The 25,235-nt window shown below is 39.1% G+C and overlaps 1 protein-coding gene across 4 annotated transcripts in view; it reads left to right on the forward strand.

Annotated features, from left to right (window-relative positions):
- Nucleotides 1-25,235, forward strand: part of DPP6 (dipeptidyl peptidase like 6) — a 1,261,161-nt gene that overhangs the window by 1,204,608 nt on the left and 31,318 nt on the right. For all 4 annotated transcript variants that reach the window (XM_075827374.1, XM_075827376.1, XM_075827372.1 and 1 more), the window contains exons 14-17: nt 455-546; nt 10,662-10,709; nt 13,173-13,291; nt 17,228-17,275. In XM_075827374.1, coding sequence (XP_075683489.1) covers nt 455-546; nt 10,662-10,709; nt 13,173-13,291; nt 17,228-17,275 — 307 coding nt within the window. The remainder of the gene's footprint in view (nt 1-454; nt 547-10,661; nt 10,710-13,172; nt 13,292-17,227; nt 17,276-25,235) is intronic.

Genomic DNA, 25,235 nt, shown 5'->3' on the forward strand with positions numbered 1-25,235 from the left:
TTTAAAAAAGTAAAATATTATCATTGTCGGTAGCACATCTCCCTGTGTAAACAGGGAGACGCACTGCCGACATGATAATAACGTATTGCATCTAGCGATCAGAGTAATGACAGGCTCGTCCCCATCCAATGCTCCTTGTGACAGGAGCAAACGATCGTCGATCAACGATGTCTCATTGATCGGCGCTCGCTGCACTGGCCGATTATCTGCTGGTGTAATAGGGCCTTAAGAAACTTTTTTTCCTAACATTATACAATCCTTTTAAAGACATGTTTACAAGGGAGTTGTGATTAGCTAAATTAGGAATTCACAGCAAGGGGCCTCCGTAGGACTAACTATACAGATGGGGCTACCCATAAACCCCTATTGTTCAAGTCCTTTCTAGATCTTTTATATGTATTTTATTTTCCAGGCATTTTTTATTTTTATTTCAAGTGTTTTATTCCTCTTTTAGGCTAACAACAGTAACGACAATTTACAGTCCATTACTTCAGGCGACTGGGATGTTACAGAAATTCTGGCATATGATGAAAAGTATCAAAAAATGTAAGTATATACATAACTGTAAGGAGCTTAACCCCTTCCCTCTTTGGCCACTTTTGACCTTCCTGACAGAGCCTCATTTTTCAAATCTGACATGTTTCAATTTATGTGGTAATAACTCCGGAATGCTTTTACCTATCCAAGCGATTCTGAGATTGTTTTCTCGTGACACATTGGACTTTATGTTACTGGCAAAATTTGCCCGATACATTCAGTATTTATTGTGAAAAACACCAAAATTTAGCGAAAAATTGCAAAAATTAACATTTTTCTCAATTTAAATGCATCTGCTTGTAAGACAGGCAGTTATACCACACAAAATTGTTGCTAACTAACATCCCCCATATGTCTACTTTAGATTGGCATCGTTTTTTGATCATCATTTTATTTTTCTAGGACGTTACAAGGCTTAGAACTTTAGCAGCAATTTCTCACATTTTCAAGAAAATTTCAAAATGCTATTTTTACAGGGGCCAGTTCAGTTGTGAAGTGGCTTTGAGGTCCTTAGATATTAGAAACCGCCAATAAGTCACCCCATTTTAAAAACTGCACCCCTCAAAGTATTCAAAACAGCATTTAGAAAGTTTCTTAACCCTTTAGACATTGCGCAGGAATTAAGGCAAAGTAGAGGTGAAATTTACAAAGTTCATTATTTTTTTCCAGAAATTCATTTTGAATCCATTTTTTTTGTACCACAGAAGGTTTTACCCAAGAAATGCAACTCAATATTTATTGCCCAGGTTCTGCAGTTTTAGGAAATATCCCACATGTGGCCGTAGCGTGCTACTGGACTGAAGCACCGGCCTCAGAAGCAAAGGAGCACCTAGTGGATTTTGGGCCTCCTTTTTATTAGAATATATTTTAGGCACCATGTCAGCTTTGAACAGGTATAGTGGAACTAAAACAGTGGAAACCCCCCAAAAGTGACCCCATTTGGGAAACTACACCCCTCGAAGAATTTATCTAGGGGTGTAGCAAGCATTTTGACCGGCCAGTTTTTTTGCAAAAATTTTTGGAACTAGGCCATGAAAATGAAAATCTACATTTTTTCAAATAAAATGTAGGTTTAGCTAATTTTTTTTCATTTCCAAAAGAACTAAAGTAGAAAAAGCACCACAGCATTTGTAGAGCAATTTCTCCCGAGTAAAACAGTACCCCACATGTGGTAATAAACGGTTGTTTGGACACACGGCAGGGCTTAGAATGGAAAGTGCGCCATTTGGCTCTTGGAGCTCAAATTTAGCAGAAATGGTTTGCGGAGGCCATGTCACATTTGCAAAGCCCCTGAGGTGACAAAACAGTGGAAACCCCCAACAAGTGACCCCATTTTGGAAACTATACCCCTCGAGGAATTTATCTAGGGGTGTAGCAAGCATTTTGACCGGCCAGTTTTTTTGCAAAAATTTTTGGAACTAGGTCATGAAAATGATAATCTAAATTTTTTCAAATAAAATGTAGGTTTAGCTAATTTTTTTTCATTTCCAAGAGAACTAAAGTAGAAAAAGCACCACAACATTTGTAGAGCAATTTCTCCCGAGTAAAACAATACCCCACATGTGGTAATAAACAGTTGTTTGGACACACGGCAGGGCTTAGAAGGGAAAGAGCGCCATTTGGCTCTTGGAGCTCAAATTTAGCAGGAATGGTTTGCGGAGGCCATGTCGCATTTGCAAAGCCCCTGAGGTGACAAAACAGTGGAAACCCCCAACAAGTGACCCCATTTTGGAAACTATACTCTTTGAGGGAATTATCTAGGGTATAGTGAGCATTTTGACCCCACAGGTTTTTTACAGAACTTATTGTAACTAGGCCGTAAAAATGAAAATCTACATTTTTTCAAAGAAAATGTAGGTTTAGGTATTTTTTTTTCATTTCCACAAGGACTGAAGGAGAAAAAGCACCACAACATTTGTAAAGCAACTTCTCCCGAGTAAAATAATACCCCACATGTGGTCACAAACATCTGTTTGGACACACGGTAGGGCTCAGAATGGAAGGAGCACCATTTGGATTTTGGAATGGTTTCTGGGTGTCATGTCATATTTGCTGAGCCCCTGTAGTACTAGTACAGTGGAAACACCCCAAAAGTGACACCATTTGGGAAACTGCACCCCCTGAGGAATCATCTAGGGGTATAGTGAAAATTTTGATCCCAAAGGTTTTTTGCTGAATTAATTAGAATTAAGCCATGAAAATGAAAAATATTTTTTTTTTCCAACAAGATGTAGTTTTAGATACACATTTTTCATTTTTACAAGGAATAGAGAAGAAAAAGCACCCCAACATTTGTAAAGTAATTTCTCCCGAGTACGGTAACACCCCATATGTGGTTATAATCGACTGTTTACATATATGGGAGCATTCAGAAGAAAAGGAGCGGTATTTATCATTTGGAGCGTAGATTTTGCTGGAATGGTTTGCGGACGCCATGTTGCATTTGCAAAACCCCTGATGTACCAAACAAAAGTGACCCCGTTTTAGAAACTACACCCCTAAAGGCATTTATCAAGGGGTGTAGTGACAATTTAGACTCCACAGGTGTTTTTCAGAAATGAATGCGCAGTGGATGGTGCAAAGTGAAAATTGCAATTTCTCCACTGATCTGCCCATTCACCGCACAAGATGTTGTGCCCCTAGAGAATCTTACCCCATAAATTGTTAAGCGGGTTCTCCCGGGCATTGTAATGCCTTACTTGTGGCCATAAATTGCTGTTTGGGCACACTGTAGGGCTAAGAAGGGAAAGACCGCCATTTTGAGCATGGATTTTGCTTGGTAATAGTTCTGTTTGGGGTTTTGCTGGTATTTCCGTTTATAATATGGGGGCATATGTAATCTGTGCGGAGTACATCAGGGTATAATAAGAGGGTATAATCATGGGGTAAATAATACAATTATACATAGAAGTGTGTTACGATGTGAAGCGATCCGTTATGCGCAGGCCGGTGTCACACTGATAAACGGTTTTCTTTCTTATCCCTCCTTTGTAACGCTCTGCACCTTTTGGGGACTTTTTCTCCTTCGTAGTTTGGGAAATATTACTGGGAAAGTTTTGCGCTGATATAATACGGGCGCCCTCGCTTCCAGCGGATGTGCCATGTCCCTTCCCTTCCTAGTTCCTAAATACTAGGGCCCTGAAACTGAAGGAATGTTCACCTCCGGCCTGCGTATTGAGATGTTTTTGATCACCGCATTACTAGTGCCGTAACTTTTTTATTTTTCAGTTGATTGAGCGGTGTGCGGGCTTGTTTTTTGCGAGACGGGCTGTAGATTTTATTGGTACCATTTTAGAACACATACGACTTTTTGATCACTTTTTATTTCATTTTTTGGTAAAGGAAATTACCAAAAACAAGCAATTCTGGAATTGTTTTTTATTGTTTTTTTTTCTCTGCATCCACAGTGCGCCCTAGATTACATGTTAGCTTTATTCTGCGGGTCGATACGATTACGGCGATACCAAATTTATATAGTTTTTTTTATGTATTGCGGCTTTTGCACAATAAAATCACTTTTTTTATAAAATCATTTGTTTTCTGTGTCGCCATATTCTAAGACCCATAACTTTATTATTTTTGCGTGCACAAAGCGGTGTCAGGGATTATTTTGTGCGGCACGGATTGGCGTTTTTTATTAGTACTATTTTGGAGTAAATGTGACTTTTTGATCACTTTTTATAGCATTTTTTGGAAGGAGATGTGACCTAAAAACAAAGATTCTGGCGCTGTTTTTCATGTTTTTTTTTTACCGCGTTCACCGTGCGGGATAAATTACATAATAGTTTTGTAGTTTGGGTCATTACGGACGCGGCGATACCAATTATGTATAGTTTTTTTTATTTTTACGGTTTTTCCCATAATAAAATACTTACTATGGGAAAAAAGTCAGTTTAGCTTTATTTTTATTTGAAATGTGTGTGTTTTTATTGTTTTACCACATTTTTATTTACTTTTTTTTACTTTTTTTACTTGTCCCACTAGGGGACATGAGGGCCTGATGCCCCGATCGCTACTCTAATACACTGCACTACATACGTAGTGCAGTGTATTAGCGCTGTCAGTTATTCACTGACAGCAAGCCTATGAGGACTCGCCGCAGGCGGGTCCTCATCGGCTCCCGTACAAGGCAGACTCGGACGCCATTTTCTGGCGTCCGATTGCCACAGCAACCCAGCGATTGCATCACTGGGTTGCCGATCGGGTGAAAACCTATCAGATGCTGCGCTCTATTGAGCGCAGCATCTGAGGGGTTAATCTGCCGGATCGGAGAGTAGCTCCGGTCCTGGCAGTTACAGGAGGGTGCCAGCTGTATAATACAGCTGTCCCCCCGCAGTGATAGTGCCGGCTCTGCTTCTGAGCCCGCACCATCACTGCGCCGTATATATACGGCGCTTTGCGGGAACCACCTCCCGACAGCGCCGTATATATACGGCGTATGTCGGGAAGGGGTTAAAGGAAGCAAAGCAGTTAAAGTATTGTATTGAACAAAGTTGCAGGATGTCGTATATAAGCTAATATATCATAGTTATCTGCCTTTAGCATAATTTATGATATAGTGGGAAGATATTTAAAGACTAGTTCATATAGTAGTGTTGCTCATAGTTAGGGCATGGCCAGACGTGGCGGAATTGCTGTGGAATTCTCCAGCGGCCGTTTTTTACATTTGTTTCAATACATTTTGAGGCAAGTTAGTTCAGACGTTGCGGAAAACTCTGCTGCAGACCATAGGCTGCGGTGCGGAATTTTCCCTTCACAGCATGCACTGTCTGTTGCGGAGAAGAAGCGGATTTTCACTGCGGATTTCAGCCTTTGCAATGCAAAAACTGAAATCTGTGGCAAGTTCGCTGTGTTTTCTGCTACGTCTGAATTACCTGTCACATATGCAAATGTTGGTGCAGATTCGTTGCGTAATTTCCCCAAATCTGCACCAACATTTGCAGCGGAAAAACTCCACCACGTGTGAACATGCCCTTACCATTCAGTTTACAGGTTGGAAAATGATCTGTGTAATCCCCCCACTTTTTCTTTTTACTAATGTTTTTATATCTTTCCTATTATTTACTGAGCTGTGAACCAGCTGTTAAAATAAGATTCTTTTCTTGTATTATCTTTCTTGCAGGTTGTACTTAGCTATAAAGGACATGTAAAGGAGGCCATAGGTATTAGATTGTTGTCAGCAGATCCTGCTGTCTTCCGGCACAATGTCTATAAAGGCTGTCAGGCACCTTGAGTGTCTGTTCTCAGGGGAGAAATTAATTTGGCAGGTTGAATTGGTTCTTGTCCTGAGATAAACAGCCCTGAAGGTGTTTGGTGGCTGTTCACCCTTCCATCCTCTATAAGTATATACACATACATTCAGCTGAACATGATATTTGAGAATTGCAATAATCGTCACCCCAAACCAACCCGAATCGTCAACAATTAAAACATGTCTATGACCAGCTTCTCCATGTTTTGGGAACCTTCACTTCTTTGTTACATATTTTCATTATAAACAGTTCTCAAAAGTGATTAAAAAAAGTGTAAAAATAGTGCAAGAAAGAGATCAACCGCAGAGAAAACAAATTCTCAGCCACTACGCTCTTCAAAACTGGAAAAATGCTGGGCTAATCCGAGCAGTCCCTCTCTTCACTCTTTTGACAGATTGCAAGTACTGTAAATGGTGCCTGTATTTTGCTAATGGTGCAGAAGAAGTGTCATCTCTATTAGGGTATGTGCACACACACTAATTACGTCCGTAATCGACGGACGTATTTCGGCCGCAAGTACCGGACCAAACACAGTGCAGGGAGCCGGGCTCCTAGCATCATACTTATGTACGATGCTAGGAGTCCCTGCCTCGCTGCAGGACAACTGTCCCGTACTGTAATCATGTTTTCAGTACGGGACAGTTGTCCTGCAGCGAGGCAGGGACTCCTAGCGTCGTATATAAGTATGATGCTAGGAGCCCGGCTCCCTGCACTGTGTTCGGTCCGGTACTTGCGGCCGAAATACGTCCGTCAATTACGGACGTAATTAGTGTGTGTGCACATACCCTTAGGGTATGTTCACATGCAGAGTCAAAAACGTCTCAAAATACGGAGCTGTTTTCGCTGCGTTTTTCGCTGCGTTTTTTAAGGTAGTTTTTGGAGCTTTTTTCAATAGAGTCTATGGAACTTCTTTTTCGCGGCCGTTTTTTTACACGTAAAAAAATGCTCCGTCGGAACAGAATGCTGTTTTCCCATTGAAATCAATGGGCAGATGTTTGGAGGCGTTCTGCTTCCGATTTTTCGGCCATTTTTCGTGCGTTTATGGCCCAAAAAACAGCCGAAAATAGGATGTGTGAAGATACCCTTAACCGAATCACTCCCAATGATGGAATGATTGGGTAATAGGGATTTGTTGGTAAGAGTCTTGCAAACGCTAGTTCCCAATCATTGCCCTGTTTAAACAGGGCAGCAGTCAGCCGCCACATGATCTCTTTCATCGGCTGATTGCATCTTTTATGCAGCTAAAAAAATGGTCGACAGCACATCTACCTGTGTAAACAGGGAATGTGCTGGCGACAAGATGCAAATGTGGACAAGCAGTAATTTTAGCGATTATTCCTCCCCATACATTCCGATCATTGCTCCATGTAAATGGAGCTACCGAGCACAGATTGACAGGCCATATCGTTGATCAGCGCACGATTACCTATCATGAAATCTGGCCGTGTAAAAGCACCTTTACTGTGATATGTATAATGTTGTCATTAAGTTAGGCTAGCTGAAAGCAAATGCTGTCCTTGTCGACAGGATTTGCTGACAATGTAATATGTATGAAGGTAGTCCAACTGTCCCTTGATGTCTGCTATTGGAGAAAACAACAATTGGCATGCTGCATTTAAACATGCCATATCGTTTCCCCCCTAGATTTAAGCATAGCCATGGGTGTGTGGCAGCTGATTATCTTATTGGCGATAAACATGTGCACTCGAAAACTGTATTTTTTCTAGTTAGCATTGGAGGTAGATGGGGTCTCAAAGCTCCGACCAAAGTAGTTCCTTACTAATAATTATTAGTAAAAGCGGCATGTTGTCCTCTTCTTCCACATATTAAAACATTTGTATTGCTGGAGGTATGCTAACAAATATTCAGACTCCCATGTTTTTAAGCTGGAAGTGTCTAGGAAGCGCTTGAGGTGGTGATGGGCCCTGGTGGATTTACGCTTTTTTCTTCCTTAAACTCTAGCCTCGTTACTAGTAATGGAATTACCTAATATACAAACAAAGAGTTGTTTTAAATCGTACACACTCAATAAAACGTTAAACTTTCCTTTACACATTTTATTAGTCCCTCTAGAGGACTTGAACCAGCTGTCATTAGATCGCTGGTACAATACACTGCAATACTAATGTATTGCAGTGTATAGTAATTTTTACAGGCAGAGCTTAACAGAGGCAGAGTGAAGGCAGACCTGTGGGCCTTCACTAGGCCCCTGAGCTGCCATGACAACCATCGGCTCCCCACAATCGCGTAGTGGGGGGCCAATGAGCTGTTGTCCCCCCTCTTTATAATGCCTCAGATGCTGCGGTTGCGATTGCCTGCAGCATTTCATGGGGTTAAACGCCCAGGAACAACGCAAATTTAATGTTAGTAAATATAATTTAATACACCTAGGCTGCAGTAATAGTATTTATTAATATATGTTAAATGGAATACAAATGGGGATAACAGAACAACATATGTGTATTCCTAGTTAGAAGAAAAATAAGAAACAGTACTCAATGTCAAGCAGCAACTGCAAAAGCAAATTAGATTTTAAGTTGCATTAAAAGAGAGATATAAACCTGTGATCTTAATATAATATTATAAAATACATATCGAATATGGTATTTCATTTTGGGCTCCACATTGTAAAAAGGATGAAGGAGAACTGATGTAGATTCAAAGGCGGGCGACTAGATTATTAAATGAGATGGGAGGTCTCTCTTACAATGAGAGGCTAGAAAAATTGGGCTTGGTCAGTTTGGTAAAATGACTCCTTAGAGGTGATCTTATTAACATGTATAAGTATGTGTGGTTAATACAAAGAACTGGCATATGATTTATTCATTCCAAGGCACATTCATTCCGTGTGGAGGAAAGGCATTTGATACATCAATATAGTAAAGGGTTTCTTACAGTTAGTCAAGCTATGGAATGCCCTACCCCGTAAAGTAGTAATGGCAGATACCACGGTATGTCAGTACTCTAAACAGGACTTGATGCATATCTAATGACAAGTGGCATTAGGATTATAAATAATTTAGCTATAATGATATATAATTGATCTGGGAAAGGTTGAACTCGATAGACATGTGTCTTTTTTTATAACTAAGTAAGGCCTCATGCACACGACCGTATTTTTTCCCACCCGTAAATACTGGCGTAAATACGGGTCCGGTGTCACACGTATTCGACCCGTTTTGCACCAGTATTTACGGACCCGTGCCCGTAAATATGGGTCCGGTGTCACCCGTATTCCACCCATATTTACGGGCACGTTTTTGGCTGCAAAATAGCACTGCACTAATCGGCAGCCCTTCTCTCTATCAGTGCAGGATAGAGAGAAGGGACAGCCCTTTCTGTAATAAAAGTTAAAGAAATTCATACTTACCCGGCCATTGTCTTGGTGACGCGTCCCTCTCTTCACATCCAGCCCGACATCCCTGGATGACGCGGCAGTCCATGTGACCGCTGCAGCCTGTGATTGGCCTGTGATTGGCTGCAGCGGTCACATGGGCTGAAACGTCATCCAGGGAAGTCGGGCCGGATGTCGAGAGGGACGCGTCACCAAGGCAACGGCCGGGAGACCGGACTGGAGGAAGCAGGAAGTTCTCGGTAAGTATGAACGTCTTTTTTTTTACAGGTTGCTCTATATTCTGATCGGAATTCACTATCCAGGGTGCTGAAAGAGATACTGCCGATCAGTTAACTCTTTCAGTACCCTGGACAGTGACTATTTACCGACGTCGCCTAGCAACACTGCCGTAATGACGGGTGCACACACGTAGCCACCCGTTATTATGGGAGCTCCATAGACTTCTATGGGCTGCCCGTGCCGTTATTACGGCCTGAAATAGGACATGTTCTATCTTTTTCAACGGCACGGGCACCTTCCCGCAAGAAAACGGGAAGGTACCCGTGGCCAATAGAAGTCTATGAGCCCGTTATTACGGGTCGTAATTACTAATAATGGGTGTTTTTACGGTGTTTTACGGTCGTGTGCATGAGGCCTAACTATGATACTATGTAACTAGAAAAAAAACTAATTAAAAGTTGCTGCCATAAACTTAACTCCCATAAAACTAATGATAACAATTATCTGATCTGATAAAGGATGTCAACTATTGCAAGGCCTGTCATTTCCAGCCACAGTGACACATAATAAAACGTGCCTTTACTCATTTTCCAGTTGCAATACAGAGAAGGCGTTTTGTGTGTGTTGGGTCACAGATCCTTGACTCTTGGGGTCTGACAATCATTGAGAATTCACAAAGGATTCAATAAGAGACTGTGACTCTTTTCATCAATCTCAGCTTTCCACGTCTTTCCAGGAGGAAGCACCTCTCAGCGCCTGTTGTTGTCAAAGAAAAAAAAATATTACAAAATTCTAGGTCACTTTTAAAGGAAGCTACAATTTTGTCAGCTTGACAAAGGGAAAGATTTGTTAACTGGGAATGAACTCGGAAGATCGCTGAAACATCAGACTGCACATGGCAATTTGTCATCTTACACCTCTAATTATTGTGCTTCATAAAATAAAACATGATTCATATGCCTTGAAATTTAGGTGAAAGAAATTAATATGGCGATTACATAAGACTAATGATCAGCAAAAATAATCAAAAAGAAAGAATATATTTTTCATGTTGCATTAAATAATCCTCTTCATATAAAGACGATTTCAGATCAAACATGGACATTGTTTCTAAAGAAACTGGTTGGGACCAAGAGTGTAAAGGAAAATAGTTCAAAGTCGCCTCTTTTTCCCCTTCAGCATTTTAGGCTTTCATTATTTTTTTCCCTCTATGACTATAACTACCTGCTGGTACTTTGTATCTTTTATGAGATACATATATTCTTCCCTTTTTAATCTGTGTTTTTTATTTCATGTAGCTACTTTCTCAGCACGGAAGACTCCCCTACACGGAGACAGTTATACAGGTAAATAAGCTTTGATCAGTTACATTGCAATGTGATGTAACTTCAGGGCATGATTTTGGGGTGTCTTGTTTTTTGAAAGTTGAATGGATAGTGTTATCATATTTTAGAGTAATGTATTGTATAATGGCATTTTTACATTTGTATAATATGGTTTACACTGCACGTACGTTTTTTTTAAATCTTTTTGATTTAAATGTCTACTCCACATAAAGATGTTATGTGCCAGTCAGGCACCATAAAGCAGCATTAAAAAGGTTCTATAGCCAAATTCATCTTTTTTTTAAAAAATCGGATAATAACGAAAGTTGAGCTGGAGACTGGCATGGTTGTACTGTTGACAAGTTGCTTCTCCTTAACAAGAGTCATGCCTCACTTACCCCATTTAATTTTCCTTTATTCCTGTTGCCCATGTATGTTAGTTCTTAAAGGGGTTTTCCACTTTTAAAAATCTTTTCCCTAACACATTTTAAATAGATATTAAACTAACATTCTTATATACTTGCCTCTTGAAAAATCTTGATTTCTTCGAATTGCAAGTAGTGTCACATGACGCTGCACCCATCGGAATTCAGGACTTCTGATGACATCCAGACCGTTCTTCTTTCTTCTTAAGGGCAAAGCCCCACGTGGCGGAATTACTCTGGAATTCCGCTGCGAACACTCCGCAGCGTTAATCCGCAGCGGACCCGTTTCTCCATTGCCTTCCACTTCTTTTTAGTAGGCTTCGTTTAGACGAGGCGGAAAATTCCGCTGCGGAGCATAGGCTGCGGTGCGGAATTTGGTGTCCGCAGCATACAATGGTTGTTGCGGACGTGTGGCGGACTGGTTGCGGACTCATTGCGGAAGTTCTCCATTGACTTCAATGGAGATTCTAAATTCCACAATGAAGTCCGCAGATGTCATGTACATGTTATGTGTGCTGCGGATGCGTATTGCTTTTTTAACATGACATTTCTTCATTCTGGCTGGACCTATGTATTTCTAGGTCTACAGCCAGACTGAGGAAGTCAATGGGGCTCCCGTAATTACGGGTGACTATGTGTGTGCACCCGTAATTACGGGAGCGTTGCTAGGCGACGTCAGTAAATAGTCACTGTCCAGGGTGTTGAAAGAGTTAAGCGATCGGCAGTAACTGTTTCAGCACCCTGGACAGTGACTACCGATCCCAATCTACAGTAACCTGTAAAAAAAATAGAAGTTCATACTTACCGAGAACTCCCTGCTTCTTCCTCCAGTCCGGCTTCCCAGGATGACGTTTCAGTCTAAGTGACGGCTGCAGCCAATCATAGGCTGCAGCGGTCACATGGACTGCCGCGTCATCCAGGGAGGTCGGGCTGGATGCCGAAAGAGGGACGCGTCACCAAGACAATGAACGGTAAGTATGAAATTATTTTACTTTCACTAGGGAAAGTGCTGTCCCTTCTCTCTATCCTGCACTGATAGAGAGAAGGGAAGTACTTTCACCGCAATACGCAGCAGCTAGTCCGCATCAATTTACTGCACATTTTGGGCAGATCCGCCACAGAATCTGCAATGCAGATTCTGTGCGGCATTGATGCGGACAGTTGTGGAAGAAAACCGCCACGTGGGATGAACTCCTCTTCCTGTCTGCTCCCTGAATGACACGTCATCAGTGATGTTCCTTCAGTGGGTAGTTCCTGTCGACAAGGCAGCAAACTTGCACATGCGCGGTTCAAATAATCTGTCTTTGAACCGCACATGCGCTGTCCAATGATAATACATTGCACCTGCGCATCCCTTACCTGACATTCCCTGCTCCGGGCACATGGCATGCTGGGAGAGAAGCGGTGCATGCTGTAAGCGGCGGACCGGAAGAGCGAACAAACAAAAAGAGGAAAGTAATTAAACTCATAAAAGTCAACAAAGAAGCTTTCTCACTCGGGTAAAAAATACAGTATTCAGTGGGGGGGGGGGTTATTTATGACAAGGAGAAGTGGCAGAGGTAAAAAAAAAAACAGATATCGGAAAACCCCTTTAAGATAAAAGCCGTTGATATTTAATTAGTATGTACTAATGTACTTAGATTTATATTTTCCCATTAAAAAGTTTTATAGTTAGGGTAGGTAGTCACCATATCAGATTTAGCCTAATTTGTCGACACCTGTGATAATAATTCAGAGATTGATCTTGATTTTGTCAGTACCCAGACTTTTTTGGCCATCTCAAAACTGCCTATTGTTTGCCTTGGTTCGGTGTCGATTTTAGATGAGAAGTAATTTATCTCTTTAGATTTTAAATAGTATTTGGACAGCTATGCTGTGGTTTTTTTTGAGTGTTCCTTTTATGATTCAGGAAAGTAATTAGATAATCGTTACTTTGCTATATGCTAAGCTCTCTCGCCTTTCTTTCCATGTTGTATCCATAATAGCTGCTCGTTGCACTGTGAATTGAGAATATTGTTAACTAAGACTGATACACTTTTGCTAATTATTTTCTTTGTAGTACCAACACCAATGGGAGCTTCAACAGACAGTGCATCTCGTGCTTATTGATTGAGAACTGTACTTATGTCAGTGCCTCGTTCAGTCACACTCTGGAGTACTTCTTACTGAAATGTGAAGGTATTATAGCCAGAGCAATACATTAACTTGTCTTCTGCGATGATGAATGGTGCTATACGTGATATGCCATAAAATCTGTGCATGAGTAGAATCCCACAGATAATGTTTTTAAAGAAACACTAAACATATAGAAAAGACACATAACTCTCTTCTTGGCAAATGTTTTCCCACATCTAAAAATGACGCATATTCACAATTTTTCTTCAGCTTTGCAATCGGAAGTGCAATTTTTTTTTTTCCTTCAAGATAGCATCTGAAATTCACTCAGTATATATGTAATAAAGCCTAGCCAGGATGAATAGCAATTTATTACAGGTTTTAAACTTTCTGCACTGTTTAAAAGATCACCTTCGTAAAACATATTGTTAAGTCTAGGTTCGGGCTGCATTTGGGTGATATTTTCAACATACTGTATATTTCGTTAAATTTTTCCAAAGTACATGTTTAAGGGCCTGTTCACATCACCGTTCGCTTTCCATTCCAGGGTTCCGTCGGAGGTTTCCGTCGGGTGAACCCCGCAACAGAAAGTGAAACTGAAACCACAGCTTCCGTTTCAGTCACCACTGATAACAATGGTGACGGAAACATCGCTAATGGTTTCCGTTCGTCACCATTCCGCCAGGTTTCCGTTTTAACAACGGAATCAATGGCGGAGTCGACTGCGCTATTGATTCCGTCGGAAAAACTGAAACCTGCCGGAATGGTGACGAATGGAAACCATTAGCAATGTTTCCGTCACCATTGATATCAATGGTGACGGAAACGGAAGTTGTGGTTTCACTTTCACTTTCCGTTGCGGGGTTCACCCGACGGAAACCTCAGACAGAATCCGGGAATGGAAAGCCAACGCTGATGTGAACAGGCTCTAAGGCTTAAATTCACATATCTGTTCAGGCTCTATTCTGACGTTCCGTCGGAGGTTTCCGTCAGAATAGAGCACTGACTGACACAAACGGAAACCATACGTTTCCATCACCATTGATTTCAATGTTTTGACGCAATCTATACAGTAGTCGACTACGCCATTGATTCTGTCATAACGACGGAACCCTTGCACAACTGAGACAAACGGAAACCATTGACACCGGATCTGTCACCATTGAAAACAATGGTGATTGAAATCTATGGTTTCCGTTTGTGTCAGTCAGGGCTCCATTCCAACAGAAACCTCAGACAGAACGTCAGAATAGAGCCCGAACAGATATGTGAAGAAATGCTAACCTGCTTATAAACTATAATTAGCTAAAACGTATGTCAAAAGAGTGTCCTTTTGGCATACACTTGGCTCATATACGTCGACATACCATAGCCTCAACTGTATTAAAAAAAAAACTTGTTTTTTTTTAAATGAGAGTCAATGGCAAATATATGCATTGCTGGAATGTTTAAAATGATCCTGCTGAACACAGTGTGGACCTAAACTATGTCCCTGCAGGACTATTCCTCTGTTTGGTTCTTCAGAATTTTCAGCTTTATTATTATTGAATTGTCTCATTAAAGGGGTATTCCTGTTTTGTATTGTAATGTCATATCGCTAGGATATGCCATCATATCATTTATGATCGGTGGTAGGACTGACCTCTGGTACCCCACCGATCCTGAGAATGAAGGTGCCGCAGTGCTGTTTAGTGGTGCGTCCCCTTCTAAGTTTCCCCTGCAAACCTGCAGCTACGGTTCCTTTGTTCAAACTTTGAACTTCCACCGATCATAAAGTGATGGAATATCCTAGCAATTGAAATAACCCTTTAAAGTACAGTTGCCATAATAGAGTGTGGCTATTCAAAAGGTATATCACGTTTTATTACAATAAATTCTTATTTTTTTTCAGTAGAAGAGGTGTAATTTACAAACAGAAAATTTTTAGTTCCTATTAACAAGTTTAGATCTATTTTTTTGCAGTTGAACTTTTCAATTAAAAAAAATATATATTGGATTAAATAAGTGGAATAAAATGTGAATGGATTCCTTTTGAACAGCCAACCCCTATTATGGCATCTTTTTAATAATCTGTCCCCACAGAATAGCTTGAAACAAGCCTTACTATGTGTGTAAAGCCGATCAGATTGTTGTCACTAGGTATAAATAAATATATTTAAAACATTAGCTGTGCCTCAACAAAAGTAATGTGCGCCTTTCATTTGTAGGATAATATCTTCACTAGGAGAAGTTCATGTATCAAATATAAATTATTCATAAGGCAACAAATAAAGAGATCTGCAATCGGCAAATAGATACCACGCTTGCCAATTATCTTAGTTTTGCAGAGCTCTCTCTTCATGTTGCTGGCAGCTGCTCTTTTAAATCATTCATCAATTATAAGAGGCGCACTACGGATGTGGGCACCAAACATCTGAAATTCCTTTGTTTACACACTGGGCGTTTAGCTTGTGGAATAAAATTATCAGCAACATATACCCAAGAGAATATTAAAGAGCTGTCACGTGAATGATAATTTTGTAGGGTGATTTTAGCCCTATCATCTTCTTTGTCGTCAGCAGATTTTTTGTGAAAATGTTTGCATTGGTTTTCTTCACATGTTTAGATGTTACTTACAGTAAAGTACAGAAAAATGAGATCCTAGTGAAATACAGATGTAGATAAGTTAGTGGTGAAAAGTATGATGAAGAAAAAATAGGTCATGGATAGGCTTCGTAATAACATGACCAGCATGAGGGTTAGGCGGAAACCCTGTAATCCCTGCCCTGGTGCCCCATTAAAACTTGCAAACTTTTGACAAAACTGGTACACTGACTGAGATAAGGGCTCATGCTCACTACCATATCACGGATCTGTGTTGCACGATTTCGTAACACATCAGCCATAGCCTTCTATAAGCTCATCTATGCCTTCATGTTCCTGTGATTTTATACAGAGACACGTGGACTTTTTCATGGATTCATACGAAAAGCGTGAGACAAATGAGGCATATAAACAAATATTTCATAAGCCACTATTGAAGGTGTATAACTATATTAGTCCATGGATGTGTCCGTTATATAGTTCTAGCAAAAGGAAGCTACAAGAGACTTTTGCGAGCATTGCTGCTTTTTATGGATAAATAGTGCTATTGCTTCATAATGAAATCAATGAACAACAAGCACCCTGAAACCTCACGTACTAGGCATCCCAATTTGTATACTTTATCTTTGCACTGTGTCCACACCGAGAATAGAAGGTGGGCTGGGAATTAATCTCCCGAGGGGACACTCTTGGGCTTCCAGAAACGGGTCAGCTCTATATCAGGGCTGCAGTTCTGCAAATCAACAAACATGCAGCCATAACCATGATTATCCTCTGGAAAAATACAAGCACAAAAGTAGCTACAACTGTTTACTATTAGAAATAGGAACTGTCCTACATTGTAGTTTATATTTAGTGCCAAGAAGGGGGGATAGAATTTGATTCCAAGAGCTTACATTTCTCTACTCTTTCTACCCCCTCTTCTTGCTAGTCTATAAATAATAGTGTAGCGGGCAGGTGAACACTGTAACACATTATTTCAGGATCAGACTATGTAGTCTGTAACCATGGGGACACATTGGTCTGTATAGGAGCAGAACACACAAAACGGTAGGAGTTTTATTTAATTTATTTGTTACACATATTCAACTTTATTAATAAGTTGTGAAAGGCATACAAAATCAAAATATCGGTGAACATAACAAATATACCAATATGTAAAATTCACAGGTAGTGGCACTAAGTGTCATCTCAGATGCACAGAGAATTTTTTTATTATATTTGCTAAGTTGGTTCATTTTTTATTTCGGATACATTGGAGCAGTAAAATAAAATTGTGTTACATAAAGGCACAATACTTTTTATGAATGTGATTCATCATCATTTTATTATTGCTGTAGACGGCTATTGTTAACGTCATTTTAGTTTAATATTACTAGTACTAGTTGTTTTCATGGATTATTTTGTTTTTTTTAGGTCCAAGGGTTCCTGTTGTTACTATTCATAATACGACTGACAACCAAAGTAAGTACAAATATTGAAATACTAAAAGTGTATATATTTATTGTTAAAATGAATACTTAATATTGGGTATAACCAAGAAATGTACAGTTTCTACATGTACAAAGACAGACAAGCAGAGTCCATACTGTACAAGAATGGCTACTACCACACACCAAAGTGCGCCGGGAACTGTATGACTCATGTAACTGAGAAGGAAGGTTCTAGCAGGGTCCTACCAAGATTACCAGATTTCCTATTAAAGTGTCAACAACAATCAATGCAGCAGTGGCTGTTTCAGTTTATAACATAAAATTATAAAAAAAACTTTACTAGTTACTAATAATTTACTGCTAAAGGAAAAGCAGTCTAGAGAAACCTATGAGCCCATGTAACATTTATTGTTTTATTGTGTCAGACCAAGGTTCATTGGGCCCACTAGAGGAAATGATTGTGAGGAACCATCTTTCATCTGTATAGAATATGCGCATGTCCACTTTTAATTGTATCATTATCTTTGTTGCATTATTGCGCACACATTACATCATCAATAAGGTCGAATAAGTTATTTGTGAATTAACCCATAAGATATTGACCCTAGTGGCAAGTGATTGGCTCCAAAGTAAGCTCTAAACATAGTTGCCCAATAGTGTGGCAGAGCCTGAGCACACTGCAGGATCCTCTGGATCTCTGATGGGCCAGTCCGACCCTTTAAGCGCTATCATCCCCACAGAATAGAAATATAATACTCCAAAGAACATTAGCAAGTTACATTACTGCCACTTGCTCATTATCTAGTTCAGTCAGTATTATGTACACTACCGTTCAAAAGTTTGGGGTCACCCAGACAATTTTGTGTTTTCCATGTAAACTCACACTTATATTTATCAAATGAGTTGTAAAATGACTATAAAATATAGTTAAGACATTGACAAGGTTAGAAATAATGATTTTTATTTGAAATAATAATTTTCTCCTTCAAACTTTGCTTTCGTCAAAGAATGCTCCATTTGCAGCAATTACAGCATTGCAGACCTTTGGCATTCTAGCTGTTAATTTGCTGAGGTAATCGGGAGAAATTTCACCCCATGCTTCCAGAAGCCCCTCCCACAAGTTGGATTGGCTTGATGGGCACTTCTTGCGTACCATACGGTCAAGCTGCTCCCACAACAGCTCTATGGGGTTGAGATCTGGTGACTGCGCTGGCCACTCCATTACAGATAGAATACCAGCTGCCTGCTTCTTCCCTAAATAGTTCTTGCAAAATTTGGAGGTGTGCTTTGGGTCATTGTCCTGTTGTAGGATGAAATTGGCTCCAATCAAGCGCTGTCTACAGGGTATGGCATGGCGTTGCAAAATGGAGTGATAGCCTTCCTTATTCAAAATCCCTTTTACCTTGTACAAATCTCCCACTTTACCAGCATCAAAGTAACCCCAGACCATCACATTACCTCCACCATGCTTGACAGATGGCGTCAGGCACTCTACCTGCATCTTTTCAGTTGTTCTGCGTCTCACAAATGTTCTTCTGTATGATTCAAACACCTCAAACTTCGATTCGTCTGTCCATAACACTTTTTTCCAATCTTCCTCTGTCCAATGTCTGTGTGCTTTTGCTCATATTAATCTTTTCCTTTTATTAGCCAGTCTCAGATATGGCTTTTTCTTTGCCACTCTGCCCTGAAGGCCAGCATCCCGGAGTCGCCTCTTCACTGTAGACGTTGACGCTGGAGTTTTGCGGGTACTATTTAATGAAGCTGCCAGTTGAGGACCTGTGAGGCGTCTATTTCTCAAACTAGAGACTCTAATGTACTTGTCTTGTTGCTCAGTTGTGCAGCGGGGCCTCCCACTTCTCTTTCTACTCTGGTTAGAGCCTGTGTGTGCTGTCCTGTGAAGGGAGTAGTACACACCGTTGTAGGAAATCTTCAGTTTCTTGGCAATTTCTTGAATGGACTAGCCTTCATTTCTAAGAACAAGAATAGACTGTCGAGTTTCACATGAAAGCTCTCTTTTTCTATCCATTTTGAGAGTTTAATCGAACCCACAAATGTAATGCTCCAGATTCTCAACTAGCTCAAAGGAAGGTCAGTTTTATAGCTCCTCTAAACAGCAAAACTGTTTACAGCGGTGCTAACATAATTGCAGAAGGGTTTTCAAGTGTTTTCTATTCTAAAGCGTCATCCATTAGCCTTCTAACACAGTTAGCAAACAAAATGTACCATTAGAACACTGGAGTGATGGTTGCTGGAAATGGGCCTCTATACACCTATGTAGATATTGCATTAAAAACCAGATGTTTGCATCTAGAATAGTCATTTAGCACATTATCAATGTATAGAGTGTATTTCTGATTAATTTAATGTTATCTTCATTGAAAAAACTGTGCTTTTCTTTCAAAAATAAGGAAATTTCTAAGTGACCCTAAACTTTTGAACTGTAGTGTATGATTACCTGATTACCCTAATTTAATTTGACTAAATATTTGTTTCTGTTGTTTTGTTAGTAAAGTTGTGAATAACTAAAATATGACACTTTGTGCAATTAAAATATTGTGCATAACAGCAGTGATGAAAGTGCTTGCCACAATAGAAAAATGCTGCCGTAAAAAAGATTGGTGTAGTCAAGGCAGGTCATGTCTATGATATAGCGACGTCTTCATGTTATTTCAGCAGCAAAGAGAACTATAAAGCTATTTTCTCACAAATACTTCTCATAACAAACCTGGCTGTTTTACAACATTATATAACGTCGTATTAAAAAAAATACAATTTCTTTTTTTATATTGGTAATAACATATTTTTTCTGTTGTCAGGCCCATAAACACATTCGTGTTAACTTAGCCGGTGTTTGAATAATCAAATTGTTTTATTCGTCTATTTAGCCATTTTTCACAAAGTTCTCTTTGTATCATTACGTATTAACATGTATTAACTTTTTTCTAAAGCGTTTACATTATTCTGTATTTCGATGTTAAATCTACCAACTGAGTTATAAATTCTGTTTTTTCAGTAACAATATAAACTGCTAAAATATACATAATTAATTGTGGATTGTAATATTGTCATAAGTAGCAATGTTATAAACAAGGTATGTAAGTTTAGATCAATAAGTGTTATATAGAGGGAAAGTAAGGGTACAACTACTACACTAGGTGACAAAAGTCAAATAACTCCTAGGGCATTTTTGCTATCAGGTTGCCATTCAACCCCAGCAATTGGCCTACACTTAAAAGGATGTTATGCCATAAGCACAATCCATATGTATGCACCATATGTCCAGCTCCATAATTTGTATATATGCTGCAGTTGACATTTTTTTGCATATACTTTACAATTTTTCATAATACTATACCTGTACTGAAGTCTCAGAGACAGAGGCTATATGGAGGTGCTGCATTTATTTACATATCCTTGTTCAAATAGCTCACTCTATAGACTTGTCGTATATAGTAAAGTCTAGGCAGCACCACAATTAAGCTAGCCATACATACATATTTTATTGTCCGTGACTTGGAGTCAAGAATAAGGTATTGCAAGAGTACTTTTGAGGCCCTTCCATCGATCAGAAGTGCTCTATAGTGCACAAGGAGATTTTCCAACATCAAATCTCCTTAAGTTCTTCTTGATGTTCCCTTTCTGTTGGAACTGAGAGTGGATAGTGAGTCCTAAGACTGCAACGTCTACCCAAGCTTGAGAGATCTGCTTGCGTTTGACCAATTTCAGAAAAACTGTACCACCTGTTCCCCTGTTTCTATTGTTAAATTGGGATAGGAGAACTACTATTGCAGCATAACCCTATTAGCATTATTGTTGCTGAACTGAAGGGTGGCGATGTTTCTGCAAAAAAAATATCTCTATAATTAACAGGGATTTTACTTAAAGATGTTATTCCACCATAACAACTTATCACCTATTCACGGCTGTGGTACCTCCACTGACCTTGAGAATTGGGGTTCCCGGTTAAACATGCGGGCTGCCATTAGTCACTACAGGACTGCCAGAGATAGCCAAGTACAGCTCTCGACTGACTCTAGTAGTCCCATAGAGAATGAGTAGAGCTGCAGCGACTATGCATGACCACCACTCTGGTCCCCCATTCTCGCGATCAAACACTTATCTCCTATCCTGCGGACAAGTGATAAGTTGTCTTTGTGGGATAACCCCTTTAAAACAAATCTTTAGGCTGAAGATAGTATAAATAGGGCAGTGGAATTGAATGTTAATATCACCCTCTCTTATAATGATGGAACTGTATGCCACCAAGACCATTTTAATAGATATTTCTATGCAAAGCACTATATTCTAAATTCCAGCTTGATTCCAACGCTGGCCCTAAAATACCTTTCTTTTCTGAATATTCTCTACTTAATTTAGCTGCAGACGCTGAAGTAATTTTCTACAATTGCAAACTATAGGATCAGCCCTTTAATTTCTACAATTTAGCTGTCAATACTTTCAGCAAGATCGTGTCATAACACACAACAGGGAATAGAATAATAGGACACATTTAAATAACACAGCCTGCAGGGGGGACCACAGATGGGATGTCAATTATTAAAAAGCTTCTTACCTCAGGCATTTATTAAGGTATATCACAGTAAGCTGTTTCATATTGATGTTTATGAAAATGATGGAACACTTTACTTTGAGCAGAATCAGGCATTTTTTGGAAATATTTTGTTTGGATTATACTTATTGCAATCTATTTGCAGCCTTACTATATTTTCCAGGATGCAGGATTAACTGGTATATTATCGCAGGGCGTGTTAAAAAAGGTCCAAAAATGTGAAAAAAAAAAGTTTGGATTGGCCCACAAAAAAAAAAATCAACAAAGCCGAATTTGATATCTTTTTTATGCACAGATCAGTTCAGTAAAACTTTATTGATAGGACACATTGATACTTTGTTCATATTAATTTATTAATTTAAGCTATAATTTTCTTAATAGTAACAATGATTTCAGAAGGAACTTGGCAACGTAACAGACTCCTTTTTAATATTATTGTAACTTGTCCTCCTCTTCTAGTCTTACTGAATACTTTCTGATCTTTAAATAAAATGAAATATTAGTACTGCATTTATTTCCTGCATGAAAAAACTACACACTTTACTACCACCGTGTAGGTAATCAACCAACTGACCAAGCTGATTGATAAATAAATAAATAAATACTTATCTGGTTGAATGCCAACATGCCAACCATGAGTGTGAAGTAACCCGCACAGAGTTTCTACAAGAACATAATGTCATGATTTCAAAGAAAGTTCCAGAAGAGAGATAACACTGGAAAGGGTTGCAAAGCCATTTTTAAGGCTCTGGGACTCCATTCAACTTCAAATGAGAAACATAAGACATATTTACCAACCTTTTAATCCCAAATTGTGGAACAATTCAAACCTCGCCTATATTTCCCAGTGGATGCCCCCCAAAACACACAGGAATACAGCTTTAAAATATATTTTCCTTTATGATGCAGTTTGCTGGACTGTCTGCAAAAATAGGGACTGTTGGCTTGAATAAGAGGAGATTTATTAAAGCAAACTCATGTAAGGTGTATTATTTAGGAGAACATAAGGAGTTACATTGATTTTGTAATGTATTATGTGTTTTAGACAGTTCCTTGCACCTTTCTAGACTGTTTTAAAAAATTGTTAGGAAAAAAGAGGAGTTGTAAAATGCAACAAATTTATTAACTGTGTGCTATTTTTGGCACAAAATATTGGTGTATAATACATCAGCCAAGAGGTGACATAAAGAAGAGGAAACTGTCTAACATGTCTGCATGCACCATTTTGATACATTTGGCACAATTTGTGCCAATTTCGCTTTCTCCTTAAATTATCCATTTATGTAAAATTTGATAAATCTCCCCCATTGTCTCCCATTGGAAGTAACACATGTCTAAACCCCACAGGTGATTCAATATTCCCACTATACATTTATCTACAAGTAAGGCTTAAAGTAGGAATACAGATACATGATATTATATAATTCAACATTTGCCGTGCAAGAAAACATCCATTATTTTCTAAACATCTTTTCACCGTATCATTGTGCTTTGTTTCTTTTAGTAAATATTTTTTTTAATGATGATTTATGTATAATATAGGAAATATAATAATAAAATATAATCAATGGCCACTGAATAATATTGTATTGGAATTTATTTATAAAGCTATTTATTTAAATATATTTAAATAAATTTTCTGATGATATTTGAATTTATTGCCAGGAGTTTTATAGCTCTTATGTTGATGTTTTCTTCTTTAGTACAATAAATAATTTGATAATGGCTAATTGCAATTCTCTTCAGAATATCATGGGGCGTTCATATTTAACTGAGAAATAGCAATTTCTACTTCATTGAATAATGCATTCCCAGTGGTCCTAAAACTGAACCAGTGTGTCTTCTAGGAGATATGCCAATCTCCTCTAAGCCATAACTATTTATCCATTCTAGTAATTATGGGTACAAACATAAGACTCTGCAGAACTCCCTTGAGTGACAGGCATCTTTCAGCTGATAAAGCGAGTTCTGTTAGTCTTAATTAAATGAGAATCCCAATAAAGAATTGAGCTTATTATGTATTTTTTATTTTTTTTACACTTAACCAGCTAGCCTTTTTTTATTTTACACTGTTTGTTATTTCATCAAGAATTTTAGTTCTATTTAAAATGAGGATTCACATAGGAGTTCAATATTACAGTTTATTTATTTGCCAATAAATATTATTGAATTTATATTCAAATCAATAAACACATTTTTTTTTAATTACACATAATAGATAGTCAATATTATATAAGATTCTGCAGTTGCAATAACATTTTAAATGCTGGCCTATGAGAAACGTTAATTTAAAAAACAAATCAGATTGTAAAAATAATAAAGAAAAACAGAAATCAAAGGGATCAATTTTAATTTTTGACCATTCAATAATTGTAGCAATATCAGGAACCTGATCTCCAAAACGATCATTTTTTTAATAATAATTGTCCTTAAAATGACTTGTACACTTGTTGAAAAATGTGGATGACTTCTTGGATAAAGGCGTTATCTGGTCTAGAAACCTCAATTTCAGATACCCAATTACAGAAATTCTAAGTTAATGGACTGTGGTCCCCGGTTATAGACCCCCACCTATTAGCCACAGCAGAGAACAGCTGCAAAACTGTCTCTAGGTCTGGAGGACCCAGCACGTTCTTGTACTACACAGACGGTTCATTGCGCCTTAGAACCTTAGAGACATTAAACACTTGCTGCTAGGTTCCTCCAGAGATAACAGCTGAAGGCTTGACCATGATGGTAGGCCGTTCACTAAATGGTCCACCAAAGTAACAGGCAAGGAGATAGAAGAAGTGACATTCTAACAGGACGCCCTCAATGGAATGAATAAGGCCAAGAAGGTCACCTGACACATTTCCCTAGAAACCTGACACCTTAAAAAGGACAATTATATCAATTATATCAGCTCATATAATAAAAGAGACAGCAATGAAGAATTTAAACTAGTCTACAACACCTCTACCTTACTTAACATATAGTATACCATCTGAACATTAAGCACCTGAGTGACAATCTCCAGATTGTAGCTATAATGGAAGGCGCTTTGTTTTCCATAAATCTTATCAATTCATATACAAATAGTGATCCATTTCTGTATTGTGTCCATTAAGCGGATGTATGGTATGTATGGTAGCCATCAATAGCTTATCACTCAGGGTCCGACTGCTGGGACCCCCTCCGATCAGCTGTTTTGAAGGGGCCGCAGCGCTTGTACGAGCGCTGCTTCCCCCTCATTCCTGTCACTGCTCGTACTGTGAATCGTCGACTCAGCAGTAGCGGCAATTCACAGTATTACAACCTTCTCCCATTGCAGTGAATGGGAGAAGGTTGTAATACTGTGAATCGCCACTACTGCTGTGTCGGCGATTTACAATACAAATAGTGGCCGGAATGAAGGGGTAGCAGCACTTGTATGAGCGCT

Source organism: Rhinoderma darwinii, chromosome 5, assembly GCF_050947455.1.
Source record: "Rhinoderma darwinii isolate aRhiDar2 chromosome 5, aRhiDar2.hap1, whole genome shotgun sequence".
Classification (NCBI taxonomy): Eukaryota; Metazoa; Chordata; class Amphibia; order Anura; family Rhinodermatidae; genus Rhinoderma; species Rhinoderma darwinii.